Raw genomic sequence first — 24,075 nt, 5'->3', positions numbered from 1 at the left:
TGCGTGTGTGTTCGGGAGGAAGGATAAATTTAACCCTGTTGATGTACGCGACCTAGGGCATAAGGGTGCACACGCTGACGCGGCAGGGCGTCCAATCGGAGGTGGTCCGCGGGGCCCGGGTACGTGTGCGGGTTTGGGGGTTCCTCCCAGTTGTCTTTCGCTTACCCCCCCCCCCCGGCACTGCACCCGCAGCATTGGGCCCCACCGCCACCCTCTCCCCCCCCCCGGGTTAAACCCGCCCTAATCCTCCCCCCCGCAGGTCCAACCTCCGGCGCCTGGACCGCCCCCTCCACGTGTACTTCTGGCAGCGGCTGTTGGGCTCTGGGGCCCGGGTGGCGGATGGAGACCTGGCGGACTGGTACTTCATACCCGTACGCCAGAGGAGGTGCGGAACCCTAACCTAACCAAACCTATGTATGTCGGAACATGTATGATGTGACCACCTTATGTGCTCATCGAGTTTGACCCGGTGATCCCCCGCTTGTGGAGCGCGCGCTCCACCAGTGAGCGAAAGCCCCTGCCATGAGTTGGTTTTGGGGGTGTGCCCATATGTAGCCACATACACAGCCTACTGCCGCCGGTGGCGAGCCGCCGGCGCAATGTGGTGTCCCGGGAAGATCACCCCGCCTAGACAGGGGCTCGTCCTATCTCTCCAGAGGTTCGGGTGGCTGATAAAGTAATAGAGATGAGGGGGGAGCGGAGGTAAATGTGCACAGCAACATCAGCAGACAGGCTGCACAGATAGGCACGCAGGAGGGGAAGGCTTACCTGGGTAACTGGCCCCGAACACAACTTGAAGAGGGGGAAGGGGGGGAAAGGGGGGAAGGGGGGAAAGGGGTGGGGAGGGGAGGAAAGGGGGGAAGGAGGAATCGCGGGATGTGTGTGTACAACAACATGCCACCAACACCATCATCCAGGTTTTCATGGTACCAACCACCAACCACCAACCACCCGCCGACCGTTCGCTGCGTATTTCCAACTTTCCCCGGCGCCACGCACTATACCCCACCCACCCACCCACCCACCCACTCCCACGAACCCTCCCCCCCTCCCCTCCCCGACTGCCCCACTCCCACAGCTTCAGTGACTCCTGGTTTCTCCGTGAGGCCTTGTCGTACATCCGTACGCATCACCCCTGGTGGAACCGTACAGAGGGACACCGGCATATGGTGCTGCACACGGGTACCCCGGGGTATTGGGGGCGAGGGGGGGGGGGAAAAGGGAGTTCAAGGACTCCGGGCCTCAGTGTTCGCTATTATTGGCTGTGATTTCCTGCTTCTGTTGGGACCCCACGGGGCCCCTGAAGGCCCTCTGCCCCGCTTGTTTGTCTGTATGTCTTTCTTTCCCCGCTCTCCCGCTACTCTCCCGACACCGCAACCCCCCCCTCATCATCACCCCTTGCTGTCAGGCGATTGGGGACTGGGGGAGGTGGCGAAGGATGTACGGCAAATGAGCTTGAACGTGACGTGGCTGACACGTGAGCAAGCGACAGACCGGGTTGGTGGACCGGAAGGTGTTGTTGGGGAGGGGCTGGCCGGAGGCAGGCAAACGGAGGGGGTGTCGGAAAGGGGGTTAGGTCTGGTCACAGTGGGTGAGCAGTTGGATGGCGGGAGGTGTACGGTGTTGGGGTGGTGTACGGCAGCAGATCTTCCCGACGCGGCTGGGCACTTTCGATCTTTTTTGGGTCCTCTTCTTCCCGTGTGCTGCCTAGCCGCATTCCGCCTTCCGCATTTCCTTACCCACCCCCCAACCCCCCAACCCCCCACCCCCCAACCCCCACCCAGATTGGGGTTTATCCACCGACCGCCCCAACATTCAGAGGTGGACCCGGGCCTTCCGACCCGAGAGGGTGAGAGGGGGGCGGGCGGCCCGGTGTGTGTGTATGTGCATGTGTGTATAATGTGTATAAGAAGGAGAAAGTGATTCTGGCAGAACAATAATTCTGACAACGCTTTCCCTTCGCCTACTCCTCCCCCCTAACTGCCCCTAACTACCCCTAACTGCTCGTCTGAGTGGGGAAACCCCCATATCATCCCCCCCCCATTTGATACTCTCTTGCCCTGGCAGCAGCTTCAATCGTGTGTGGTTCGTCTTCCCCCCCACCCCCCGCTAACCCCCCCCCATGTATCTATCAGGATGTGGTTATCCCCGTCTACATCTCCCCGGGGCACTTCGTACATTTCGGTATTAACCGCTCTCCGCTGCATCCCGTCACAGCCGCCTCACGCCGTACGGCAGCTCGTCCTAGGAACGAGTCCTTGCTGTTCTTCGCGGGCAGGATATGCCACGACGCCAAGTGGGTGACGGGGTTGGGTGGGAGGAGGGGTGGTGTGCGTGTGTGTGTCTGTGTGTGTGTGTGTGTGTTTTGTACTCATGCGTCCTCTGCGTGTGTTGGGGGTGGGGGAGAGAGCGGGGTGGGATGGGGGATGGATTGGGCAGCGGGGTGCTCTCTTAATCGTGGCCGTACTCACCCCACAAAGATCCTGCCGTACCGTGTGACTTGGGTGGCGTCGCGACGACCGCTGTTGCTGCTGCTGCTTATGCCGTACTAATCGAAACCGGCTCTCCCCACAACCCCCCGGCCATCAGGCGGCCTAACCCCGACACCTTCCCAGCGTGTGGGGACGATACGGCGGAGTGGTACGGCGGGGGAGTACGGGAGAAGGTGCGTTGGTACGGAAATGGTGTGCGGGGGGAGGAGTCCGGGGGGAGTGTATTCATCGGCGCGTGTCGTTTGCAGCTCCATGGGGTGTTTGAGGGGGGGTACTTGCGGGGTGAGAGGAGGGTTTTGGGGGGGTCGATGTGGTAGAGGCTGTGTGTATGTGTGTATGTATGTATGTGTGCGCCCCAAGGGCACGCGACCAGATCAAACCAAGTGGAGGTTCCCTCTCAGAGACGGACACACAGACAGACAAACACAGACACATTGGGTGGGGTTTGCTGACTACTGGGGGCTTCGAGGGGCCCCCTGGGGAAGGGGAAGACGGTAAGGAGCATGAGAGCATGAGGAGCATGAGGAGGGGGAGGGGGAGGGGGAGGAGGGGCGCGGGGTATTCAAGCCAAGGGCAAAAGAGGCGGCAAGGGGTTCCTAGGGGCCGGTCCGGAGGAAAGGGGGACTTGCTGCTGCTGCTGCTGCTACTGCTGCTGCTGCTGCCACCCCAATGAGCATCCCCAACACACCCTGAACTCGGTCGCCTCTCCCCCCGCCGTAACGCCCCCGCGCCCCTCGCTGGTGCTGTTTGCCCCCTTTTTTGTCTCTCTGTCTATGTGTCCATCTGTCTGTGTGTGTGTCCATCTGTCTGTGTGTGTGTCCATCTGTCTGTTTATCCATCTGTCTGTGTGTGTCCATCTGTCTGTCCATCTGTCTGTCTGTCCATCTGTCTGTCTGTGTGTGTGTCCGTCCGCCTGTCCGTCCGTCTGTCCGTCTGTGTGTCTGTCTGTCCATGTATTCTGTGTGTCTCAGTTTTTCGTGTCTCACTGGAACCGCAGCGGGTTCCACGTTGTGCGCTCCGAGCCCCGCTACAGCCACTACATGAGCAGGTCGGTGTTCTGCCTGGCGCCTCCGGGTGCGGGACACGGACAGAGACAAATACAGGTGGGTGGGGTAGGGGGTGGGGTAGGGGGAGGGGTTGGGGGAGGGGGAACGGAGGGGGAGGGGGAGGGGAGGGGGAGGGGGTTGGGGGAGGGGGAAAAGGGAAGGAATATGCATTTTGACACAGTAGGCGACGATGACCTCCTGACAAAGAGCTTCACCTACTCCCGGCAGGGGCAGGGGCAGGGGCAGGGGGAGGGGCAGGGGCAGGGGCAGGGGCAGGGGCAGGGGCAGGGGCAGGGGCAGGGGCAGGGGCAGGGGCAGGGGCAGGGGCAGGGGCAGGGGCAGGGGCAGGGGCAGGGGCAGGGGCAGGGGCAGGGGCAGGGGCAGGGGCAGGGGCAGGGGCAGGGGCAGGGGCAGGGGCAGGGGCAGGGGCAGGGGCAGGGGCAGGGGCAGGGGCAAGTGGATATTCCTACATACACCGAGCATTTACCGAACCTTGGCATCCCTCTGGGGCCCCCTCTACTCCTTCCCCCCGGCCCGTAGGCCCTGTTCATGGGTTGCGTTCCGGTGACGGTGGCTGACGGCGTGTACGAGCCCTTCGAGCCCGCACTCAGCTGGGAGGAGTGGGGGCTGCGGATAGCGGAGCAGGATATACCCCGGGCGCATGAGCTGCTGGGGGGGTTGACCCGGGAGCAGCTCGCGGAGAAGCAGGTGCGGCTCCAGGGGGGTTACCTGGCGGCGTGCTGCTCGCTGTTGGAGGTTCTAGCTTGGGGTTGAGACGAGCTCCGTGCTGGGTGGTGGTGCTGTGTGTGCTCGTGGTGGTGGTGGTGGCGGTGATGGTGGTGGCATGGGGCCCCCTAAACCGCATCCTCTAACCTGACTGACGCCTCGCAGCAACAGCAGCAGCAGCACCCGCTCTAAGTGGTTTTGCCCCCCTGGCTTGTCACCTGTTTGTTTGCGGTTTTTAGTCATCGTCAGCCCACATTCGTCTGTAGTGGCGCATTGACCCATGCCTCCTCGTGTGTGTGTGTGTGTCCTGTTGATGGTGTGCGTCTGTGTGTATTTTACCCCTCCCTCCTCCCGGTGGCTTCCTCTCGCGGTGGCGCCCCGCAGTCCCGGATGCACTGCGCCGCGCAGCACATGCTGTACAGCACTATCACAGGTGCCGTACTTGGGGAGGACGGCCGGTACGACGCCTTCGAGACGACGCTGGAGGTGCTCCGCGTGCGGGCCGCGCATCCAGATGCCCCTCAGCAGGACTTCAGGCGACTGGATCCGGATTTTGCGGCCTTCATGGATTGCCGCCCGCCCCCCGGGTTCAAGTGGCTGGACGGGAAGGTGGAGCGGCGCACTCCAACCTCAACAGGGGGGACAACGGACACGAAGGCGGGCAAGCCGACCGATAGCAGCGGGGCTAGGGCTAGGAGTAGTCAGGGTCAGGATCAGGATCAGGCAGCACTGGCTATAGCAGCAGCCGCGGTGGGGCAGAGTGTAGTGTCGGCAACAGGAGGGGAGGTGGGATCCGGGTTTGGATTTCATTCTGCGGCCCTCGGAGACGCCCAGTCTGAGGGGAACTCATCTCTCTATGGGGCCGAGCGGGTGGTGGTCGGGGATGGGGAGGGGGAGGGAGAAGAGGGGGCCCTGGCAACAGTTGGGGGTGATGACGCGGGTGGTGCGGGCCGGGGGGACATTGTGAATGTCGGCGTTGTTAACGGGACCGGGACCTCCGGCAGCTCCTTCTTCCAGAATTCCTCCTCCTCGTACACCCTCCCTCCCCCTCCCGGCACCGGTCTGGTCCCCGGTCTCTGCAGCCACGCCGCCCGGGACCTGCGGTTCCGGGAGCGGTCTTGCTACCAGGTCCTGCGGGGCGGGGGCTACATGGGGGTACCTGGGGGGGCCATGTGCGCCAAGGGGTTCAAGACACGGCTGGCGGCATGTCCCCGGCTGTGGGGCTGACAGCTGGGTAGGGGGGTTGGGGCGGGGAGGGGCGCTGGCGGACTGGGGGAAGCGTACGACAACTGGGCCGTGCTGAGAGAGCTTTGGGGCGCTGGGGGAGGAGGGACAGAGCGTCAGAAGTGGAGGGGAGCTTAATGAAAAGTCCTTGTCCTGAGGAGTATTCCTCTTACAACTATTTACCGAATTACATGTCACCCCTTGCCATTTTGGCGGATGGGGCTGACTGCCATCACACCACTCACGGAGGGATAGCGGGGAGATGGGAGCGGTACTACGAACCGGGTGTATGGCTCGTGGACGTCACCTCTATCATCATAGACTGTGTTGACCGTCCCGCGTTGATGTTGGGCCAACCAAGCTGTGGTTGAACTGTGTGCACCTCTCAGGCAGATTAGTATAGCGATATTGGCGCCAGCACCTGACACGTGACTGTTATACGTACATACAAGAGCGGCTCTGCAATGTCCCCTGTATGATGTGTGGGACAGGGAGGTATATCTTCACCCGTGGCCGCTACCTGGTGAAACCCTGCCTTCCACGGTATTTCGAAACACCCTCAACTAGTCACCCTAGTCAACTTCTCAGGGGATCGCTCAGATTCCGCACCCATCAGCAGCATCCAATGGAATCTGCCGGATCGACGGCGGCACAACTCCATTCCTGGTCGGCTCGCAGGCTAACTTTATACCAGGTCACCACCGTCCATCGACTAGGGGCACTCTACCGTCTACCATCGGAAGGATTTTCTACCCTGACAGGTCTCGATCCCGGGATCTCCCGGGGGCAATGGTCCGTGCCTTACCAGTAGTGCCTAACCTAAGAAAATATGGATGTTCATTGTAACGGCTACCGAACACTTTTACCGAACAACCGAAGAGCACAGGTGATTTGAGTTGGTCCACCCATGGACTGCCCAGGAATGCGCTTCGAACAAGAGTTATCACATCTGTACGTCCCATATGTCATTAGACCATGCAGCACAGTTCACCGCCACGACTAGCTGTTTGTTGCCGTTGGAAGCCATCGCTTATCATCCTCAGCGCATATCGGCTGATGAACATCTCCTCCTCCTCCTCCTCCATGCGGCGTCAAACTGCGGACCTCCCCCCTCACCAAGTCCTACCCTCCATGTCCTCTGCGGTGTATCATTACCACTTGCCACACCCCGTGGGGGGGCCCCAGGCGGGGTGCTACACCTCCATAGCCGTGCCGTGCCGTACCGTGAGGCCGAGGAGGTGGGGGCATCCGTGTCCCAGGGCGTAGTACTGCTCAGATGGTCAATACATACATATATACTCCCAAGTACGAATAGCCTGGCAGGTCACCGCCGGCTGCAAAAGTCCAACGTTAGGATCCACTATCCTGAAGAGCCTCTTGTGCATTTCCCCGAATTTATGCATACATGCATGTAGGCAGTTGTTTTGTTAGTCATCGTGAGTTCCAGTGTTTTTTTTTCATTTTTGCCCGACAATTTTCCAGTCCGAACGGAGGAATAGGTTTTTAATCGGGGGAATTAAGGTATTCCGAATCTGTCAGGCGCTGGGGGGGGCTACGCCCCCCCCAGACCCCCCCCAATGAGGTTTTGTTTTGTTCGTACAAACACAGGGTTTGGGGAATGTCGCAACACGCGCACACCACAATCTCTCCATAGAGGTGTCTCTTGCACGCCAGGAAGCGGGGGCCACTTGGACGCTGCACGGGTGACTGCTGTTGCAGAGCCCAAGCAAACACACACCAGTTAGACCCTACTCAAGCACTGATCAAATAGAGTTCGTTCGCCGTCGTTCATTTTGCATCACGTTGAAAGATAACACTATACGACTTTCCAGATTGCAAAAGTAATGATGCATAGCAGCAATGAACCAGAACCGCCAAACACAGTTGGTTGCGGCCCCTGCTGTTGATGCTGCATGCTAATTAGCGGTTCATCATGTACCGGCTTGCTGATGACAACAAGAGTGGCATCATTGTCGTCGGCTGGCTGCAGCATTGCGTCCACATTGCCTACGGCCTCTAGGCCGTCTTCATTACCGTCGCTAATGGCTTCAGTGAAGTTTAATATCTTCTTTAATGGCCTTCCACGTTTTGGGAGCTTCGGGTCCGAATATTTTGCAGCATTTGGTCCGGTCAGAAAAAGTCCGATTCCTCGTTGACTTTCGGGCGTGACCTTCCTAACAGTATCCATGGCATTAAAGTACTATAATATGGTTAACATGTTTGTCTCCTGTAAGATTCTAGTGGCTTTGGCATGGACAGCCCATTTTTGGCTGGAGGAATGAACTTGTACGGTCGGAACATTATTTATTCTTAATTTCCAGGACCGCGAACATTTTTTTATTCCGAATTCGGAATATATTCCGCAAAAAAAAAACACTGGTGAGTTCGTTTCTTAAGAGCTGCTGATGGCCAAGCGAACTCTTATGAACAGGCTTATGGTCTCACCACCTCTGGCCGCCGTCCCCGGTCAAATATTTGACACCCAGACACAGAGCCGACCATCAGCCAGCTGAAATGCTAGTACCTGGCGCTGCTGCTGCTGCTGCCCACCACAGCACCGGGCCAGTCAGCCCGCATTGGCCCTTAGGGCCCCCTCCGCCCTCCATCATACAGAGCCGACAAACGCCTACAACAACTACAACCGCATGGCTGAACCTTTCTACCCGGCGGTAGCGGAACTCGGCGCCTCTTCCCCAGACGGCAGAATTTCTGATCCCAGAATGACGACAGCCTTGAGTGGTTTGCCGTACTTTCGCCGTACGGTTGCTGCCCGGTCGTCCCCGATCGCCGCCGCCAAGCTGTTGAAGGCCAGGCTGTTTCCCACCGGGGAGGGTCCGAACACGGGCACTTGGGCCACCTGTCCCACCACCGACATACCCTCCACCACCCGACCAAACACGATATTCTGACCGTTGAGGCGAGGCACGGGACCGGGACCTGAGGCCAGGAAGTTGAGGGGGCGGACGAGCTCCGTGATGACGGTGACGATGACGGGGAGAATGGAACGCAATGGCGGGACGGGATGAGAGCCGAATACGTTTCAAACATGGGCTACTTTATCCACTAAGCATAAGAGGGCATGTGGGAGAGTTTTACGTACTAGGGAGAGGCAGCAAATTTCCACCTCCACTGGACATCGCGTCACTCCGCCGCCGAGTGAGGGGGAGTACCACTGCAGCGGAACCACCTCCCCTACTCGGGTGCTGTTTTGTTTCCTCTCCGAAACAATCTCCCAATGAAATCTAGTCCACGTCACGTCAAACCGTCAGATCAACCCGTCCGGCACCCCTCCCAAAGATGGGCCGTGAGCGCCCCCGCCCCTCCTCTCTTAGGGCTCACTCACTGGGGCCAGTTTCGGACCTCTTGGACACCGCCGTGTCAGCACTCCACTTAGGGTTTTCCCAATTCCTCGCATATGATTTCCCCTTCCCCCCCTCCCCCCCCCCTTTTCTCCCCCCACCTGTGGTGATGAGGAACTCCACGGGCCGGTACTCGGGTCTCAGTCGCAGTGAGGGCTCTTCGTCGTTCTCGCCCAGGGCCAGAGACACAGTGCCGGGACGGTAGTGGGGCAGACGGAAGGCGGAGGCCTCGGACACCTCGGTATTGGGCTGCGGTGTGGTGCGGCGGCAGGGGAGGGAGGGATGGAGGGAGTTGCAGGAGGAGTGCAAGAGAGGAAGGGGAGGAGGAGGAGGCCAGATTGAAGGGGAGAGGGGCAATTCGCGGCAGCGGCAGCAGCAGTGGCACGGGAGGCGATGGGGGGCCCTGGGAGTAAGTCGACGGGGAACGGGCGCAGAGACCCCCAAGCGGACTAGAGGGATGGGAAGGTCTTTCCTCCCTTCACAGCGCTGAAGCGCAGCGGACCAGCGCCCAAAACCGATTGGGATTGCAAGGATTGCCGCACAGGACAGAACACACCACCGCAACCCAGCCCAGCCCATCTCCTCCTTTTAGCTCAGCTCACTTCTCCGGTGCTGCCGCCGACGGTGCTGCCCTACCTCACCTCCCCCTGCACTCACCTGCACAGAGGCCGGCACCTCCACCGCACCCAGCCTCCGGGCCCCTTGCTTTCCCGCCTGGATGTACTCCCCTGCCAGCACCCGGCTGAAGGTGGTGCCAACCAGGTTGCCGCTCTCGACCAGGGCGAGGAAATTGGACACCGTGCGGGGTACGGCATTGCCGTACAGACCTGCAGAACACAGCGAAACCGCGTGAAGGACGCGTCAGCATATCAGCCTTCATCCCCCCGACCATCCTTGACGCCCATCTGCAGCAGCAGTTGAGGGTGCTGAGGATGTGGTCACCATGTGCCCCTCGCTCGTGGCGCTGAGCCGCGGAACTGCATCATCACTGCACGACATTAAAATCCTTCGCATCCTCCATCGCTTTCGTTTCAGTTTCAATCTTCCCGACTTGGAAATGCGCTGTCACACAGCACAGGCCGTGTAGATTTTCCCTCTTCCCCCCTTCCCCCCGCCTCTCCCGCTCCCTCTCCCTCCTCACCAATGACCAGTCTCCCTATCGGTGTAGCTTCCGGGATGATGGACTTGTCCCCGATGGTTCGTTCCTCAGCCCGCTTCAGGGCGGTCGCGGCGATACCGATGGTCAGGGCCACCTGGCGAGTAGAGCGGACCAGCCGGGAGAGAGGGGTAGTGCGATAGGGCGGAGGTGGGATGATGAGAGTATCCGTGTGTTGGGGTTTTGGATACAACAGATGTGAACCGGGGTCAGAAGCAGGTAGGTAGTGATGTTGGGTTGGGAAGTGCGTGGGGAGGGAAGGGGAGGGGAACATAGACACTACTACTCCAATAGACACACAACACAACCAAACAGGCCCCTTTTCGCCATATCTGATCGGAGCGGTGTACGGTTGTGCGTGCAGGTAGGCGGCGGTGCGCCAACTGGAGAGAGAGAGAGAGGTCCAGCTGATGGAAAAGACCGCAGACTGCACATTGCCCCTCCGCTCCCTCCGGAGTCGGCAGGCCGCCAGGTCCCTCCCACTTTGGAGACATGGCTCCTGGCTGGCGACTTCCAGTTATCATGAAGCCCGCCCCCATGGCATTACAATGCTTCTGGGGCAAATTGGGGGCAGGATCTGGAAAGCGATTACCGCCGCAGCACTAATGGCCAGCTGCGAATGAAACCCCTGATTCCACGCATATAACCTTCCCCAACATCAAGACTATGCAATTGAACACCAAATTCTACTTTCCTACCGCCCTACCCACTCGGTGTGTGATAGTGGTGTCCACTTCATCCCGACCGCTGGTGGAGGGCTGCGTGTCAGAGTCAGCGGCGGCGAGAGCGGGTCGTGTTCTCGCCAGCATGGTGCCCAGGAGGGCTGTGTTGAGAGCCGCTGTCGGTAGTGCCACCAAGACCTCACGGCGTGTCGTTGGTGCAGAAGAGTGAACAAGGAGTGAGGAGCTGAAGTTGAGACAGTTGGAACATTCCGCGCCAGTTGGTGCGGATGCCGGAGAGGGAAGATCGCCTGCCCCAATTGACTTCGGCAATGCATGCAATATTACTGGTTTCTTGAGCTTCCCGTTACATGAAACGGGACGTAAAGCTGATGTTTTTGCTTTGGAAAGGAACATGCTTGAATTTGGTTGGGAAAGGGCACACAAATTCCTTGATTCGGGACGTTCTGTAGGGCAGGTTCATGCAAAACTTCCGTGACTCATTCACGAATTCAATAACGCCTACAAAGACGAGTCTGCCTGTGCTTGCGGTAGGAGCATGGCACCGAGACCACAATCTCTTGCCGTACGTTGGATCAGTTTCTTAGTGCTGAGCGAGCGCTTGTTGCAATTAGTCCAGGACAGCCGCCTAAGACTCCACAGTGAAAATGGCCCTCGCCCTCGCCAACCGCCCTGCCCTGCGCGCCACTGCCGCGGCTCGCCGCCCGGCTCGTCGCACCGTTGTGACGAAGGCAAGCTTTTACCGTGTGTCGTTTGCTCTTTAACTTCATTGGGGATATTACCTATGTCGTTCCCTTGCACATTTAGGATCGCGTATCTAGGTTAGCAGGGATTAGCGACAACGCAAGCGTATGCAGTTGGTTTGCCGACGGAATTTCCTTTCATATCTAATTGATGGTGCTTGTGTGAGCGCCCTTCTATATACTGCCAGTTCATGGTCACCTGAGTTCCAATCCCTTGCATTCCCAGGCGGCCCTGGACCCGGCGCTGGTGATCAGCGGCAGTACTGCTGCTTTCCTGGCTGTGGGCCGCTTCGTCTTCCTGCCCTACCAGGTGCGAGCCGATTTGATTTTGACTATGCCAGCCTAATTGCTTCTTGAGCTGTCGGTTACATGCCGCTTCATGTGCAGCTTGTGCAAAGGCGGTAAATGTAGCTGATCCTTTGTCGATGTGCATGGCTCGTTTCCCTGTCCCGCAGCGCCGTGAGGCCAACTTCGACGCCACTGTTGGCCCGAAGACGACTGGCACCACCTACTTCGATGACCTGCAGAAGACCAGCACCGTCTTCGGCACCAACGACCCGGCTGGGTAAGCTCAGAGGGGATGGGCCGCTTGCCTGCAAATGAAACTTACGGCTACTCGGTAGTGCGTTGTCCCCCCCCAAATTGCTCATGTGTCTCTCTCGGTACGATTAGTCGGTCCCTCTGTTACACGACTATGAGACATCTGCACTACAGCGGTTAGGTATTCAAATTCTCCAGCAACATTTTGTTTACATTCAATTTGGACCGTGTCATGGCCGGACTTTATTGACGGACCTTCCATTCCATTTTCCCCTCTGCCCACTGCAGCTTCAACATCATCGACGTGTTCGGCTGGGGTGCTCTGGGCCACGCTGTTGGCTTCGCCGTTTTGGCCATTAACTCGCTGCAGGCGTAAACTGGGCATTTAGCTCACCAAGCTTGCTACATCGAGTTGATGATTGGCTAGTGAACAGAACGTGAGAGCTTATATACACCATAGCTTCTCATGTGGCTGGTTCAGCCGCCGTAGCGGTGTGTGCACGGGGAGGCGGTTGTGAGGGCTCAAACGTGAACTATCTGAATGTCTAGGCTCATGCTGCTGTCGCTGCTGGGCTTTTACCAAGGGATATTCAGCCGTGAAACCTTCCATATGGTGATGCTGGCACCTGCAACATCGTAGGGTGTCCGGACAGCATGCCATGCCGCTCGACTGGTGTGTCCTGCGGGGCCAACAGCCTGGCAGGAAAGCGGGCGAACCGGGAACGTCGTCATGTCTTGGCGTGTTCCATTGTAACTTTGGGGTGACTCAGAATTCATTTGCAAAAAGTGACCAAGAGATTCTGGGCCCCACAAACCACCGCCCGCTACAACAATTAGCCTTCCAAATATGCATGCGGATCAATGAAGATTGGGTAAAACGTCGCCCCTCGCATATCTTTAGACGTCAAAGATGCGCAACTGAAGCAAACAGATCCATTCAGGGGTACAACTGGTTTCGAAGCATCGCGCTTTTCATGTCTACTGCAAGTCCTTAAGTAGTCTTCGAACAGCTTGTCGTACACGCCCGAACGCTAACGGAGCCAAGTGTAAGGTGCTTGTCTTCAGGGGCACACCTACTGAGTGGGGGTCGCTCGTGGGTTACGTGTATCGGCTGGGTGGGGAGATGTTGCGTGTATTGCCCCATAATGAAGCGGCACAGTACCTCGGGATGCACTAAGCGACAGGCCAACGGTTTACCGCCTGCACTAACCAGCTACTTGCGGCAGGGATACATGCCACTCTGGGCCTCTGTCGTGACAAGGAAAGTGCTGTACCCAAGCTCAACTTGGCCCTTCATAATGCACTAGTCGTGCCTGTTCTTTCCTACGGAGTGCAAGTGTTGATCCTGTTTTATTAATGTGAGCTTCGAAATTGCCATGACAAATCCTATGGTCCAGGAGCAGCGCGCGTTCATGTGGACGGTGGTAGGGGCCAGGAACCCAACTATGCTTCTGCTGTACCGTGAGTTGTCACCGAGGCCACTACAATTTCATTGGGCTGACTTAGTGCTTAGATTTTGGAAATCCATAGTGAAAAAACCGGGCACTCAGTGTTACAGAGCTTCTGTCGCTGACCTGGGCCTGGCACTTGGCTGCAACACTAAATTTTGGGCAAGCAAGGTCACGACCTTTCTTACCAGCCTGGTTGTAAGCCCCCCGGCTGATTTGCGTGGGGATGATCTGTTGGCACATTATCCCACCCTCAAGCTGCCCCAGGGAAGCATCCTGAGGGACTCTCTGAAGAGGCTTGACACACGTTGGATGTGCTTGGGTGAACCCAGGGAGTTCCCCGCGGGGGTCAGCGAGGCCAAGGCGTGTCGTTACTATAATTGGATGGGGGCACTGTGAGGGGGCACACCCTGGGTGGCTCACTGACAGGGAGACCACCCTCCCCCAGCGATTGCACCAGGTCCTTATATGCTGTAGGTTGGGATGTTGGGAACTAGAGGTAAATAGGCCCCACGACCATGAGCTTCTGGCGTGATGTCTGACTACTAGTGCTGCCATTGCCACTACTTCAGACACCTTCAGGACTGCCTGGGATGAGCCACACAGCTGGCAACCACCATGATGCTGTGCACACCAGCCCTGGCAATAGCCTATTGGGATGAGTTCTTCTTTGACCCCTGAGCAGTTTGGGTGCTGAGAGGCACTAATGGAGATGTTTCCTCTTTAGGCGGGACATCGGTCTCTTCCAGCTGTCATCAGCAAGTTCTTCATCAGCCACTCGGCATCCACTCGGGAGGCACTTGGAAGGGAGTGAACGACCTGGGACCCCTGGGACTCAGGACATCATACAACCCATCAGCTTGACCACACACACATATACATACACTCTCTTGCACTTGGATGTGTCGGACCGTCTGTCTTGCAGCCACCCTGTGGACCACTATCAGGCTACCGCAGCTCGGTCGGCATCATGAAGGCAGCTGCTGTTTACATATTGTTACTTGGTGTTGGGACAACAGCGCTGTGATTGAGCTGAACTTGAAGGCAGTGACATACAGCTATAATATAAAAATTAGTAGGCTAACTGTCGAGAACGAGAATTCGCCGATCTGCACCTTACCAACACACCTGTATTTGCAGCTGTTGCGCACCTTAAACGGACGCCGTACAACCTAGCTGGCCTCTGACAAAAGGCACCTCGCATAGCACTTCCAACTCCTTTAGCACTTCTGTCCGGTATATGATCGCTGGCTTTCACCCAACGCATGAGCCCCTCTTTTTGGCCTGTTCCACCTCTGGTGCGTCCGTAAAAGCTGCTAGCTTCCTGCATATGACCAGCAAATGAGGAAGCCTGAACAGCTGCGCGGCGCTCCAAGAATTTGCTATGGACCTTGCAAACGTTTGCAAGGTACTATTCGTTGCAAAACCTTCACGCTGTAGCGGGTACGACACCGAGGTAAAACCTTCGAGATCAAGCAATGTGATCATGTGACGTATATCCAGTCTATCTGCGTGCTGTCTTACGGACGGACGCAGCCTCAGGGTCTAAACTCAAGAACAGAAGCCGTAAGGACGCTGGCTGCTGAAAATAATGTATGCTCGTAGGGGAAGGTTGGCTCCTACTTCCACTTCGACGGCATCTGCCACATTCTTTAGCATTTACATTCATGTTTCCAGAATTAACGAACTCGCTCAGAATTAACAAACTCGTTCGCTCCGTACCTAGACAAATTCGACGTGTGTTGCCTGCTAGTAGATGCATTCATTGTCCAGTGGACCCATTCTGTTCACTTTACTAGGTATCAGCTAAACCATCGTACTTCCTATGTACAGAAGAAACCCACTCCTTCCACTCCTATGCTTACATCCGCAATCAATCCCACAAATATCTTCCGTCCGTATCAGGCAGCAGATGCAAGCCCATGTCAACGAGCTTCGGCAGCGGTTCGACTCCTTCCCATAGAGAGAGAGCAGGCAACGGCTCTCAAACCGCGCAATCCTCACAGGAAAATTTAAGCAACGTCTGCGCTAGGCACATTTTGCGGCTCATATTTCTCCAACTTCTTGCGCAACGCTGCAGCCTCCTGGCTCTTTGCCTGCATCAATTGCTTCATCTGTAGGAAAGGCTTGCTCTCCTGCAGCTTGCCGTGAATAGCGTCGGTCGCAGCCCTGAGCTCCTTGTCCTTAAGGGCCAGTTGGTTTCGAGCGGCCTGGGCGGGGGAAGTGGAGCCACAACAAAAGTGGGGCTTTTTAAAGTTTTTCTTTTACTACGACATGGCAATGGTCAATCGAGTGATCTTGCTCATGCCATCGCCACGCGTCCAAGTATTAGGTTTGCACTTGGTACGGTTTGTAATTTCCTTGCTTCCCTGATATACCCTACCACCTACGAATTACAAAATCTGGGCAGGACAACTAACACCGGTAGAGGAGTAGCCAAGCGGGATTCCTCAGCAGCAAATAGGCCCCAAGCCGTACTCGCTGCTAATGTTTCGGGTCTTTTGTCTGGGAACCCTGCGTGTGGAACTGCAATGGAACGACTCCGCTACCCACCATCCACCGCCAAGCGGTGGATGTCCTAAACACCGCGACTATTTCTCGCGTGCACATGCCTAGCACCTTGGGCAGACATTTACACTGGTAAAAACTGTTTTCAGCTTCTCCCAAGATCCCAACAGCACGAAAATTGCAGGTTAGCATAATAGTAGCTCACTGCCCGGACAAAGATACACAAGCAGGGCCATGGACACCTTGGGGGTTGAAGAACATCTTTCTGCATCTCTGGATCCGATCTGACTTCCATTCGTCAAGGCAGCGAGGCAGCCAAGACTGTCCCACTGCCCTATCGGAAATCCTCCTTATTCCCACATCGCTGTGCCCTTCCTACCTGCAGCTCATCCATGCACGCAGCCACCTTGAAACTCAGCCCGCTTGCGTGCTTCTTCAACTGCTCCATCTCGGCCGCCGTTATCTGCGACTTGCTTGTTGCCGATGCGGACAACTGCTCCATTTGCTTCTGCAACTTACCGGCGGAAGCCTCGTTTCCCGCAAGCGCAGATGCTAGAGCCTTATCCTTGGCAGCCAACTCGTCCTTCATGTCGTTTATCTGGGTAGATGAAAATGCAGGTAAGGTAACCGAAGGAGTCCGTCAGTGGGCCGTTTCGAGTCCATAACACGGGGCCGTCAGATGGCGGCTGGCCTCGGGAACCTCGGGAACCAGGACCACTAAAAGGATGCAGAGAGCACCTTGCACGCGCGACGCATCTAACGACCGTAGTACAACCAGATTAGTCGTCAAGAAGCTAAGCGTTTTTTTGTATACCAAGCAACATAGGGGCACACGTCCAAACGCATCGTGTCGCCTTCCTACATACCTGCGCGGAGGTCACGCAGGTATGTATCACGACGCCATTCACTCGCAGCAACCTATAGGACAAACAAGGCTCACTACTCCGCACCTGGTGGTTCAAGGTTGTGCGCTCGCGCATCATTTTTGTCGTCTCCTCCTGCAACACAGCCCCGCGGGAATGTACGCAGTATGATGTGTGGGACAGGGGGGGTATATCTTCACCCTGCGGCCGCTACCCTGCGAAACCCTGCCTTCCCCGGTATTTCGGGGCACCCTCATCTAGTTACCCTAGTCAATTTCTCAGTGAATCGCTCAGGTTCTGCACCCACCACCGGCGTCCTGTATGTCTTTCAGCCAATACACCGAGATCTACGACAGCTGGAAATCGACTTGCTATCGCAAAAATTCCTGTGCACATGTGTAATAACCTCTTTGTAAAGAGATGGCTGCTTTTTCACGATGTGCAGATGTGTATAGCCCACCAGTGACATATTGCGGATTCACATTTATTTATCTGTACGTTTCATCAACACGCATATTCACCACCGGGATCTATCCCCATGCGTACATTTAGTCGGTGCGGTGCCATCCATGTCAGCAGGATAAATCCACAGAGCTTGCTTTGCCAAAGCTTTCTCATGCTGCTTCCCCTGACTTCCCCTCTGTGGTAAACCTCAAGTGTACTGCGTAATCTTCGTAGGTTATGCATCCTTTAGGTCGACAACTGTTCGGCTCCAATGCATCATGCTGCATCGCCTTCCTATGGAGCTCAAAAGACCTTCGAGCTTTGAGGCGCCGCTGTGCTCGGTGGCAATGGACCTCACGCCTCGCGACATTTCCACCCACTGTAATAGTGCGGGGCTTTGTAGGCGATTTTTCTCAAATCTTTTCATGTAGCTGGAGAAGGCTTTCTCGACCTTTTTGATGGAGGACATTTGCGAGGGCAAATCACCAGAAAAGCAACCCCTGAAATAGGTCGAACTAGGTCGCTGCTGTCGCACTGAATGGGCATACGTATAATCGCCTACAATGCGGGTACAAAGTCCAAAATTGCATACTGGCATAGGATGGTCGCCACCGACGACACCTGAATCTATCCTCCGGGGAAGCTGGCCATGCATTCTGTCCCAATCAATGGAAATCGGGTATAGCGGCAGTCTGCCTTAACACGAAACCGCCCTCAACGTCGGCACAGTTAGTTCCTGCCCTAAAACCTCCGCGAGCTATCATGAGACAGTCCGGCTTGGCAGGGGTGGAGCGGCAGGGGTGGAGCGGCAGGGGTGGACACTATAGCCCACTGGGCCCCGGGGAGCCCTGTTTTTTCATAACGTTCTCGTATCATGTAACTAGGGGAACGCGCGCGCTGGAGATTGCTCCGATTGTTCAATATTGTCACGATACAAAGCGACCCACCTGCAGCTTCATCAAGCGCTCCTGAGCCGAAGCCAGATCCGCCTTGAGCTTGTCCCGCTCCGTGATTAGGGCTGGGTCCTGGGGGGTTACAAGCGGCCGACGAGGAACCCGTCCATACACGTTACGTGGGCAAATCTCCCCCAAACGCTCTCAAAAGTTTGGAACACGTTCCGGCTACTTGTCCGATGTTCCAGATCTTCGCCAAACTTCGATATCCATTCAGTGAAGAACTTCACCAGCCATGTTGTCCCTGGCTTTGTCGTATATCATTAACCCCTGAACCCAAAAAACCAATCTTTTGCTTCGCCACGAATTACGGTATATAATATATTACGGTAATACCATCATGAACCTAAGCACAACACACGAAACAGGGCTCAAGGAGGCATAAAGGTACAAAACGTCAGTATCAGCCAAGGCAAAAGTAGAACCCAAAATCTAAGATCTCGAATACACCACGTGTTCGGAGAGCCAACAGCGGAAGGGAATCAATGCTCTAGGTTCCCAACAGTAAGCTACGAAGCTGCAACAAGCAACCCGCGCACAGAGGCAATCCCTCGATGTTGTATCACGACTACAGAAAAGCACCGATCGGCGGATGCAGATCCCCTGATACACCCTACAGGATACAACACTCGACACTTTGGCTACCAACAGCTCGCTTTTAGCACATGAACACCTCGCCCCGCAGAGGCTCGCGAGGGGAAATGAAGGGGAAACGCGCACAGCCAACGACAGCCCAAAGACCCAACATATTTGTCGGCTGTGTTGTAGGAAAATAACGTTGTTGTTTCACAACGTTGAATACAAGTGTCAGTAAAAACAAGTATGGTAACTTTGCTCCAAAAATTTATATGTGCGGACATATACATTTTCGACAGCCTGTAATGACAACACAGTCTTTAATCTTAAAACTAGTACGACACCTTTAAGTGTAGTAGTACGGCACCTGTAAGTGCAGCACATTACTCTGATAGCAATGAAGCGAAGCAGAAGTCTTCTTTCATTATTTCAGCATAACTGGATACCACAATGCTCATCCGCATCCGCATCAGGGTCAATACATCACACGCGCCATCCTAATCATGCGACATATGGCCATGCGCACACACACACACTAACCGCACGCACCTGTGTGACCATCGTGGCAACGGCTCCCAGCTTGCCCAACGCAGCATTTTTTCGTTGCAGAAAATCCGAGGCAGGCCGCGATAGTGCAGTGACCTCACTGGAGCTGATCTGCAGGTATACATAGAGGTGTGGCCGTGCAAACCGATGGATGGGGAAAAACGGTCGTACACACGGCCGTTGGGCTGAACACACCGTCCCAACGCTTTGGCAAACACACATCTTAACGAAAAGGGCAGAACACATGTACACGCCCAGGTTAGGTAGCAGATCAGTCAGGAAGGAGGACGACAAAGTGTCATTACATCCGGCGTGGCGTTTTCACATGCCGCACCTGCTTTAGCAAAAACTCGTTCTCCAGCGCGTGAGTGTCTACAAAAAGGTCTGAGCCCTGAGATTGGGCCTGGCTGAGCAAAATTTTTACCAGCAGAGCGTTGGCGTGGTAGGCGTTTTGGATTTCCTGGGTGCATCAGCAGCACTTCACGTCAGAAGCTAGGGACCAGCAGGCACTCCGCAAGCACAGGATAGATAGTTAACAGCCAGTCATGCAAGATGAAGCCACGCAATACAGCTAAATTGCGACTGGACTCAATATAGCTGTCGCAATAAGGAGGACAACGTAAAATTTCGGATTTACGCGACTGCTGCGCGAACTCAGGTCCTGACAGCGCATACGGGTAAGAGGAGAGTTAATGCCCACTCGTGGACTGCACACCACCAAGAGTTTTTTATGCATTAATTTAAGGGACGAGTTATGAGGATGCTAACGGTACCACACCTTGTCTACAAGTTGCTTCGTCTCCTGCTCGAGCTCCTGGAATAACTGGATTACTTCCTTGTAGCTGTACATCTCCTATGTTGCCAAGTGATCATATCATAAAGAGCAACGCGACGCCAAACAATCGGACATCTGTAACGTACCCCCTGATGAATGTGCTCTGCTTTAAAGTCATTAATCGTAGAAACAACCTCTCGTACGTGTTGGTCTCGTTTAAGTTTTGCGAAGCGCAGGTAAGCCTGCACTTGCAGCTCACCTTCTTCCGATAGTGTCAGAGACATTGCGGGAACCTGTATTCTATGAGTATACAAAAGAGCAGCTCCGAATTTTATTCGCACTGATGTATGGACATGTTACAATCCAAGCTTCTCAAGCACGGACGAGCCATGAAAACCTAAGCCCCACGGGGGTCTTATGCTAATGTTAAATGTTGATGTCCATCGTGTACGTTTACGAGATCTATCCTCTGAAACGCCTTTTATAACGTTACGGGGCCTGTTATTTTGTCAGCTCGAATGTCCCGGCGGGTGTCTTTTTTCCAGTGCGCTGTTACGGGGCCTTTTATAACGTTACGGGGCCTGTTATTTTTCTCAACTCGGATGTCCCAGTCGGGCGTCCCGGCAGGTGTCTTTTTTTCCAGTGCGCTGGCGATGGCGATCACTGTCCAAAGCTTTGTTTGCTGCTGCTCGGCTGCGTGGAGATGCTTTTTAAGTGCATAAACCTTTCGACAGGTGGTTTCAGGCACAGCAGTCCATGCGAGCTAATGGTAGCCCGCCGAGGCGTCACTTTTCCCAGAGCGTGTAAGGCCCGCTGTTATACAGGAAATTTCATGACGAGTTAGCCGCACTGTTATACGGAAGTCCTCTATGATAAGTGGACCTCATTACCCGTGCTAACCCGTTCGACCCGCCGTTCCTCCCGTGAGCAAACATGGGCTCCACATGGGCTCAGTTTGGCAAGGTTACATTGCCGTAAAGGAGGGATTGGGAATCCAATATACCATCCATCTTGATCCTCATCCACCACAAAGTACAGCTCCGTAGAACAGCTCCAGCCAGCCAGCTCTGCGCAACTGTTTTCACTTCCTTGGTTACCAACCAAAAGGCGGATAGCCAAACTCACGGGTCCAAACAGCTTTTCCTGCGTTGAGTTTCCCGGCACCACTTTTATCTGCTACTGCTGAGACCGGGTTGTGACCAACCGACACTAATGCATTGCCCAGGGAGTGGAAGTACGGCTGTGTGATGCGATGTGATGTGATGTGACCATGCATGTGAATTCTTGCAGGCAAAGCGATAATAGCAAGGTGGAGGGGAAAGTCGATCGGGGGGGCCCCCGGGGGCCAGTCCTTTCTGAGCTTCGTCGTCTTTACACGTCATCATGGAACCACGGAAGCTGTCTGCAGTACCACGTACGACTCAGGAGATGGCTGCATCCCCGATCTTTAAGCGGACAACATTCTTCCAATCGCTGCCTTCAGTTGCCACCATCCGGTTGCGTTTTGGTTAGATATATATACAAAACCATGTGCTCTTGGAGCGCCCAACGCATGCAGGGGCTTTCTTTCAGGTTTCAGCTGGACCAGGTTATGAAGGATGTTTGGTGATGGTAGCGCTTGACCAGCAGCTGAAGTTGGCGAACCCAATCAGCAGTATCTGTCTGGCTAAGGAGGGTAAGAAATAACGTGGCGTGCTGCTACGGCATACCAGTCTGGGTAGCTCCAACTTATTTCAGCCTATTTTTTTCTTGTTGTGTTGAATGCTAGGCTAAAAGTCTCCTATGCGTTTTATGAGTTATCTATCTCAGACTGGGGATGCCGTGGAGTCTGGACTGGCCGTCGTAGGGTCCGTATGGGTCATTATTCAGTCTTCGGAGAGTAACGCAATTCAAGGTGTAACAACACACAGACACACATATATCATCAATACGAGCGAATCCATCCACTCTTTAAGGAAAACCGTGTGGATGAGCCCCTGCCAATCCATAGTAAGGAAATAATGAAATCCGTGTAACGGCGCTGCCTAATCAGGCACCAGGGAACTACCATCCATCAAAACTGACGAAGAGATACAGAGAACGTTTGGATTGGTTGGGATGGTCGGGCCAGAGGGGTGTGTGTGTGTGTGTGTGTGCTGGGGGGGGCCTGGCTGGGAGGAACACAATATGCATGCATGTCAGCAAGCAAGCAGTCGCAGCAGCAGCAGCAGCAGCAATAGCAATAGCAAAAATCTATTTTTTTCCTCTTTCGCCTCCACGTCGCCTCCACGTAGACTTCTTGAATACATCATCACATTGCACGTTCCGATAATACCCTTTCTTCTTTTTTGCCGCCGTAAGTTCTACACGGCACCAACGCCACCACCACTTCGTTTTCCGTCCTTTCTCTGATTTGATGATAAGACTTCCCTTCCATCTCTTGGTTAGGTAGTTTTTCTGCTGCGTTTTTTGCCTTCTGTCTTCTTTGGACTATGAACTTGCCAGCTAGTGTTTCGCTCCGCAACCCAGCTGGTCCCGCGTCGCCGCCATATGACTACTTTCCAAGTCATTAGCTTATTGGCCTGTAGCTTACAAATATATTCCTGATGCAGCAGCATTTGAAAAGCTTCTCCTGGCACTACATATATCCGTTTATTATCTCCCCTGGTATCTCTCCTTCATTCGCCAGTGGTTCATAGTCTTACGTCTTAACCCCCCTTTCCCTTCTCCTGCTCCCCGTCTCGCCTTCCCTTCCAGATCATCGGCGTGGAACCCGAAGGGGCCAACGCCATGGCTGTGAGCCTGGCCCGGGGGGAGCGTGTGGTGCTGTCCAGGGTGGATGCGTTCGCGGATGGAGTGGCGGTGAAACAGGTGGGGGGGGGGAGAGGAGGGGAGTGGGGAAGGAAAAGGAAGAGCGATCGTTATCCAGACGCAAATGCGAATGCCCTGAGAGCTTAGGAGTAGTAATGGAGGGGGAAATGGGGGGAGACACCGGGGGTTACGTGCCGTGTGTCGCGTATATGTGTATCTGTGTGTGTGTGTGTGTGTGTGTGTGTGTGTGTGTGTTTTGAAAAATGATGCACCTTGTTTCTGACACGCGGGGCCCCCCTTTCACTCACACACAACCAACCACAACCAACCAACTAACTAACCTTAGACCCAACCGCCCATCGATTCCTTGCACATGTTGCATGGATTCCACCTCACCCACTGTAACGCTTTGTAACTTTCCCTTTCCCACCAACCCCTACACCCCCTAACATCACCATCACTCATCTGCGGTCTTCGTATTCCCCCGCCCCCTCCTCCGTGGGCCGCCGACTCGTCAGTTATGCCTTCTTCACTTCTGGCGCATCAGTCTTTCCTTGGCAGCAGCTTCACTTGCTCGTGATTCGTCTTTCCCCTCCTCCTCCCCCACCCCCACCCCACCCCCATCAGGTTGGTCAGGAGACCTTCCGCCTGTGTCGTGAACTGGTGGACGGTGTCGTACTGGTGTCCAACGCCGCAGTCTCCGCCGCCATCAAGGACGTCTTTAACGAAACCAGATCCATTTTGGAGCCGGCCGGGGCGCTGGCGGTGGCGGGGGCTAAGGCCTGGCTCAAGGAGTACGGCATGAAGGGTGAGGGGGCGTGTGTGTGTGTGTGTATAAGTGTACGTATGCATGTCGGTCGGTCGGTCGGGGTTTTCTTCACATGTGCGTGTATGTGTGGTTAATGGGCTGGGGTGTGTGGTGTTTGTGGGGTGTGGGAGGGCAAGTGGTTAGGTTTCCAACAAGCAAGCTTCCCCCCTCTTGACCAACTCTTCTTTATCACCTGCTCTACCTTTGTTCCCACCCCTTTTGACTCCTTTGTTTTTTGCATGTAATCCCCCCCCCCCACCTACTACTGGTCAGTTCTGCTCCTTGGCAGCAGCTTCACTCGTTCGTGGTTCATCTTTTCCCCCACCTCCCCTCTTTTTCCCCCCTTCACCCCCATCCCATCCTATCCTATCCGTTTATTATCTCTGGTATCTTCCCTT

The 24,075-nt window shown here is 55.4% G+C and overlaps 5 protein-coding genes across 5 annotated transcripts in view; 3 read left to right on the top strand and 2 right to left on the bottom strand.

Moving 5' to 3' along the window:
• The window catches only part of elg16 (acetylglucosaminyltransferase), a gene marked incomplete at both ends in the record, with an annotated part of 7,204 nt that extends 1,713 nt beyond the window's left edge, over positions 1-5,491 (top strand). Inside the window, 10 exons of the mRNA XM_002949444.1 lie at positions 260-385; positions 1,079-1,182; positions 1,409-1,477; positions 1,785-1,849; positions 2,136-2,296; positions 2,590-2,665; positions 3,464-3,595; positions 4,079-4,246; positions 4,649-4,857; positions 5,347-5,491. Coding sequence (XP_002949490.1) covers positions 260-385; positions 1,079-1,182; positions 1,409-1,477; positions 1,785-1,849; positions 2,136-2,296; positions 2,590-2,665; positions 3,464-3,595; positions 4,079-4,246; positions 4,649-4,857; positions 5,347-5,491 — 1,255 coding nt within the window. The remainder of the gene's footprint in view (positions 1-259; positions 386-1,078; positions 1,183-1,408; positions 1,478-1,784; positions 1,850-2,135; positions 2,297-2,589; positions 2,666-3,463; positions 3,596-4,078; positions 4,247-4,648; positions 4,858-5,346) is intronic.
• Positions 5,492-8,147: 2,656 nt separating this feature from the next.
• On the bottom strand, positions 8,148-10,812 carry VOLCADRAFT_89777 (uncharacterized protein; the record flags this gene model as incomplete). Its single annotated transcript, XM_002949329.1, has 5 exons — positions 8,148-8,425; positions 8,949-9,096; positions 9,505-9,674; positions 9,989-10,100; positions 10,702-10,812. 5 exons carry the CDS (start codon positions 10,810-10,812, stop codon positions 8,148-8,150), a joined length of 819 nt encoding a protein of 272 aa, XP_002949375.1.
• psaG (photosystem I reaction center subunit V, chloroplast precursor) lies at positions 9,462-12,342 on the top strand (the record flags this gene model as incomplete). The annotated part of the gene is made up of 7 exons (XM_002949443.1): positions 9,462-9,507; positions 9,916-10,085; positions 10,400-10,511; positions 11,125-11,429; positions 11,653-11,736; positions 11,882-11,991; positions 12,255-12,342. The coding sequence occupies exons 4-7, from the start codon at positions 11,331-11,333 to the stop codon at positions 12,340-12,342; spliced, it is 381 nt and encodes a 126-aa protein (XP_002949489.1). The 5' UTR covers positions 9,462-9,507; positions 9,916-10,085; positions 10,400-10,511; positions 11,125-11,330.
• Positions 12,343-15,426: 3,084 nt separating this feature from the next.
• VOLCADRAFT_89775 (uncharacterized protein) lies at positions 15,427-20,363 on the bottom strand (the record flags this gene model as incomplete). The annotated part of the gene is made up of 8 exons (XM_002949328.1): positions 15,427-15,624; positions 16,302-16,520; positions 16,873-16,920; positions 18,177-18,254; positions 19,308-19,415; positions 19,639-19,764; positions 20,083-20,157; positions 20,226-20,363. 8 exons carry the CDS (start codon positions 20,361-20,363, stop codon positions 15,427-15,429), a joined length of 990 nt encoding a protein of 329 aa, XP_002949374.1.
• A 1,886-nt stretch (positions 20,364-22,249) lies between these two features.
• VOLCADRAFT_89774 (uncharacterized protein) overlaps positions 22,250-24,075 on the top strand; it is a gene marked incomplete at both ends in the record, with an annotated part of 23,358 nt that continues 21,532 nt past the window's right edge. Inside the window, 3 exons of the mRNA XM_002949442.1 lie at positions 22,250-22,255; positions 22,816-22,929; positions 23,497-23,677. Coding sequence (XP_002949488.1) covers positions 22,250-22,255; positions 22,816-22,929; positions 23,497-23,677 — 301 coding nt within the window. The remainder of the gene's footprint in view (positions 22,256-22,815; positions 22,930-23,496; positions 23,678-24,075) is intronic.

Source organism: Volvox carteri (genome assembly GCF_000143455.1).
Source record: "Volvox carteri f. nagariensis unplaced genomic scaffold VOLCAscaffold_14, whole genome shotgun sequence".
NCBI classification, from domain to species: Eukaryota; Viridiplantae; Chlorophyta; class Chlorophyceae; order Chlamydomonadales; family Volvocaceae; genus Volvox; species Volvox carteri.
This window is presented reverse-complemented; position numbering and strand designations above follow the sequence as displayed.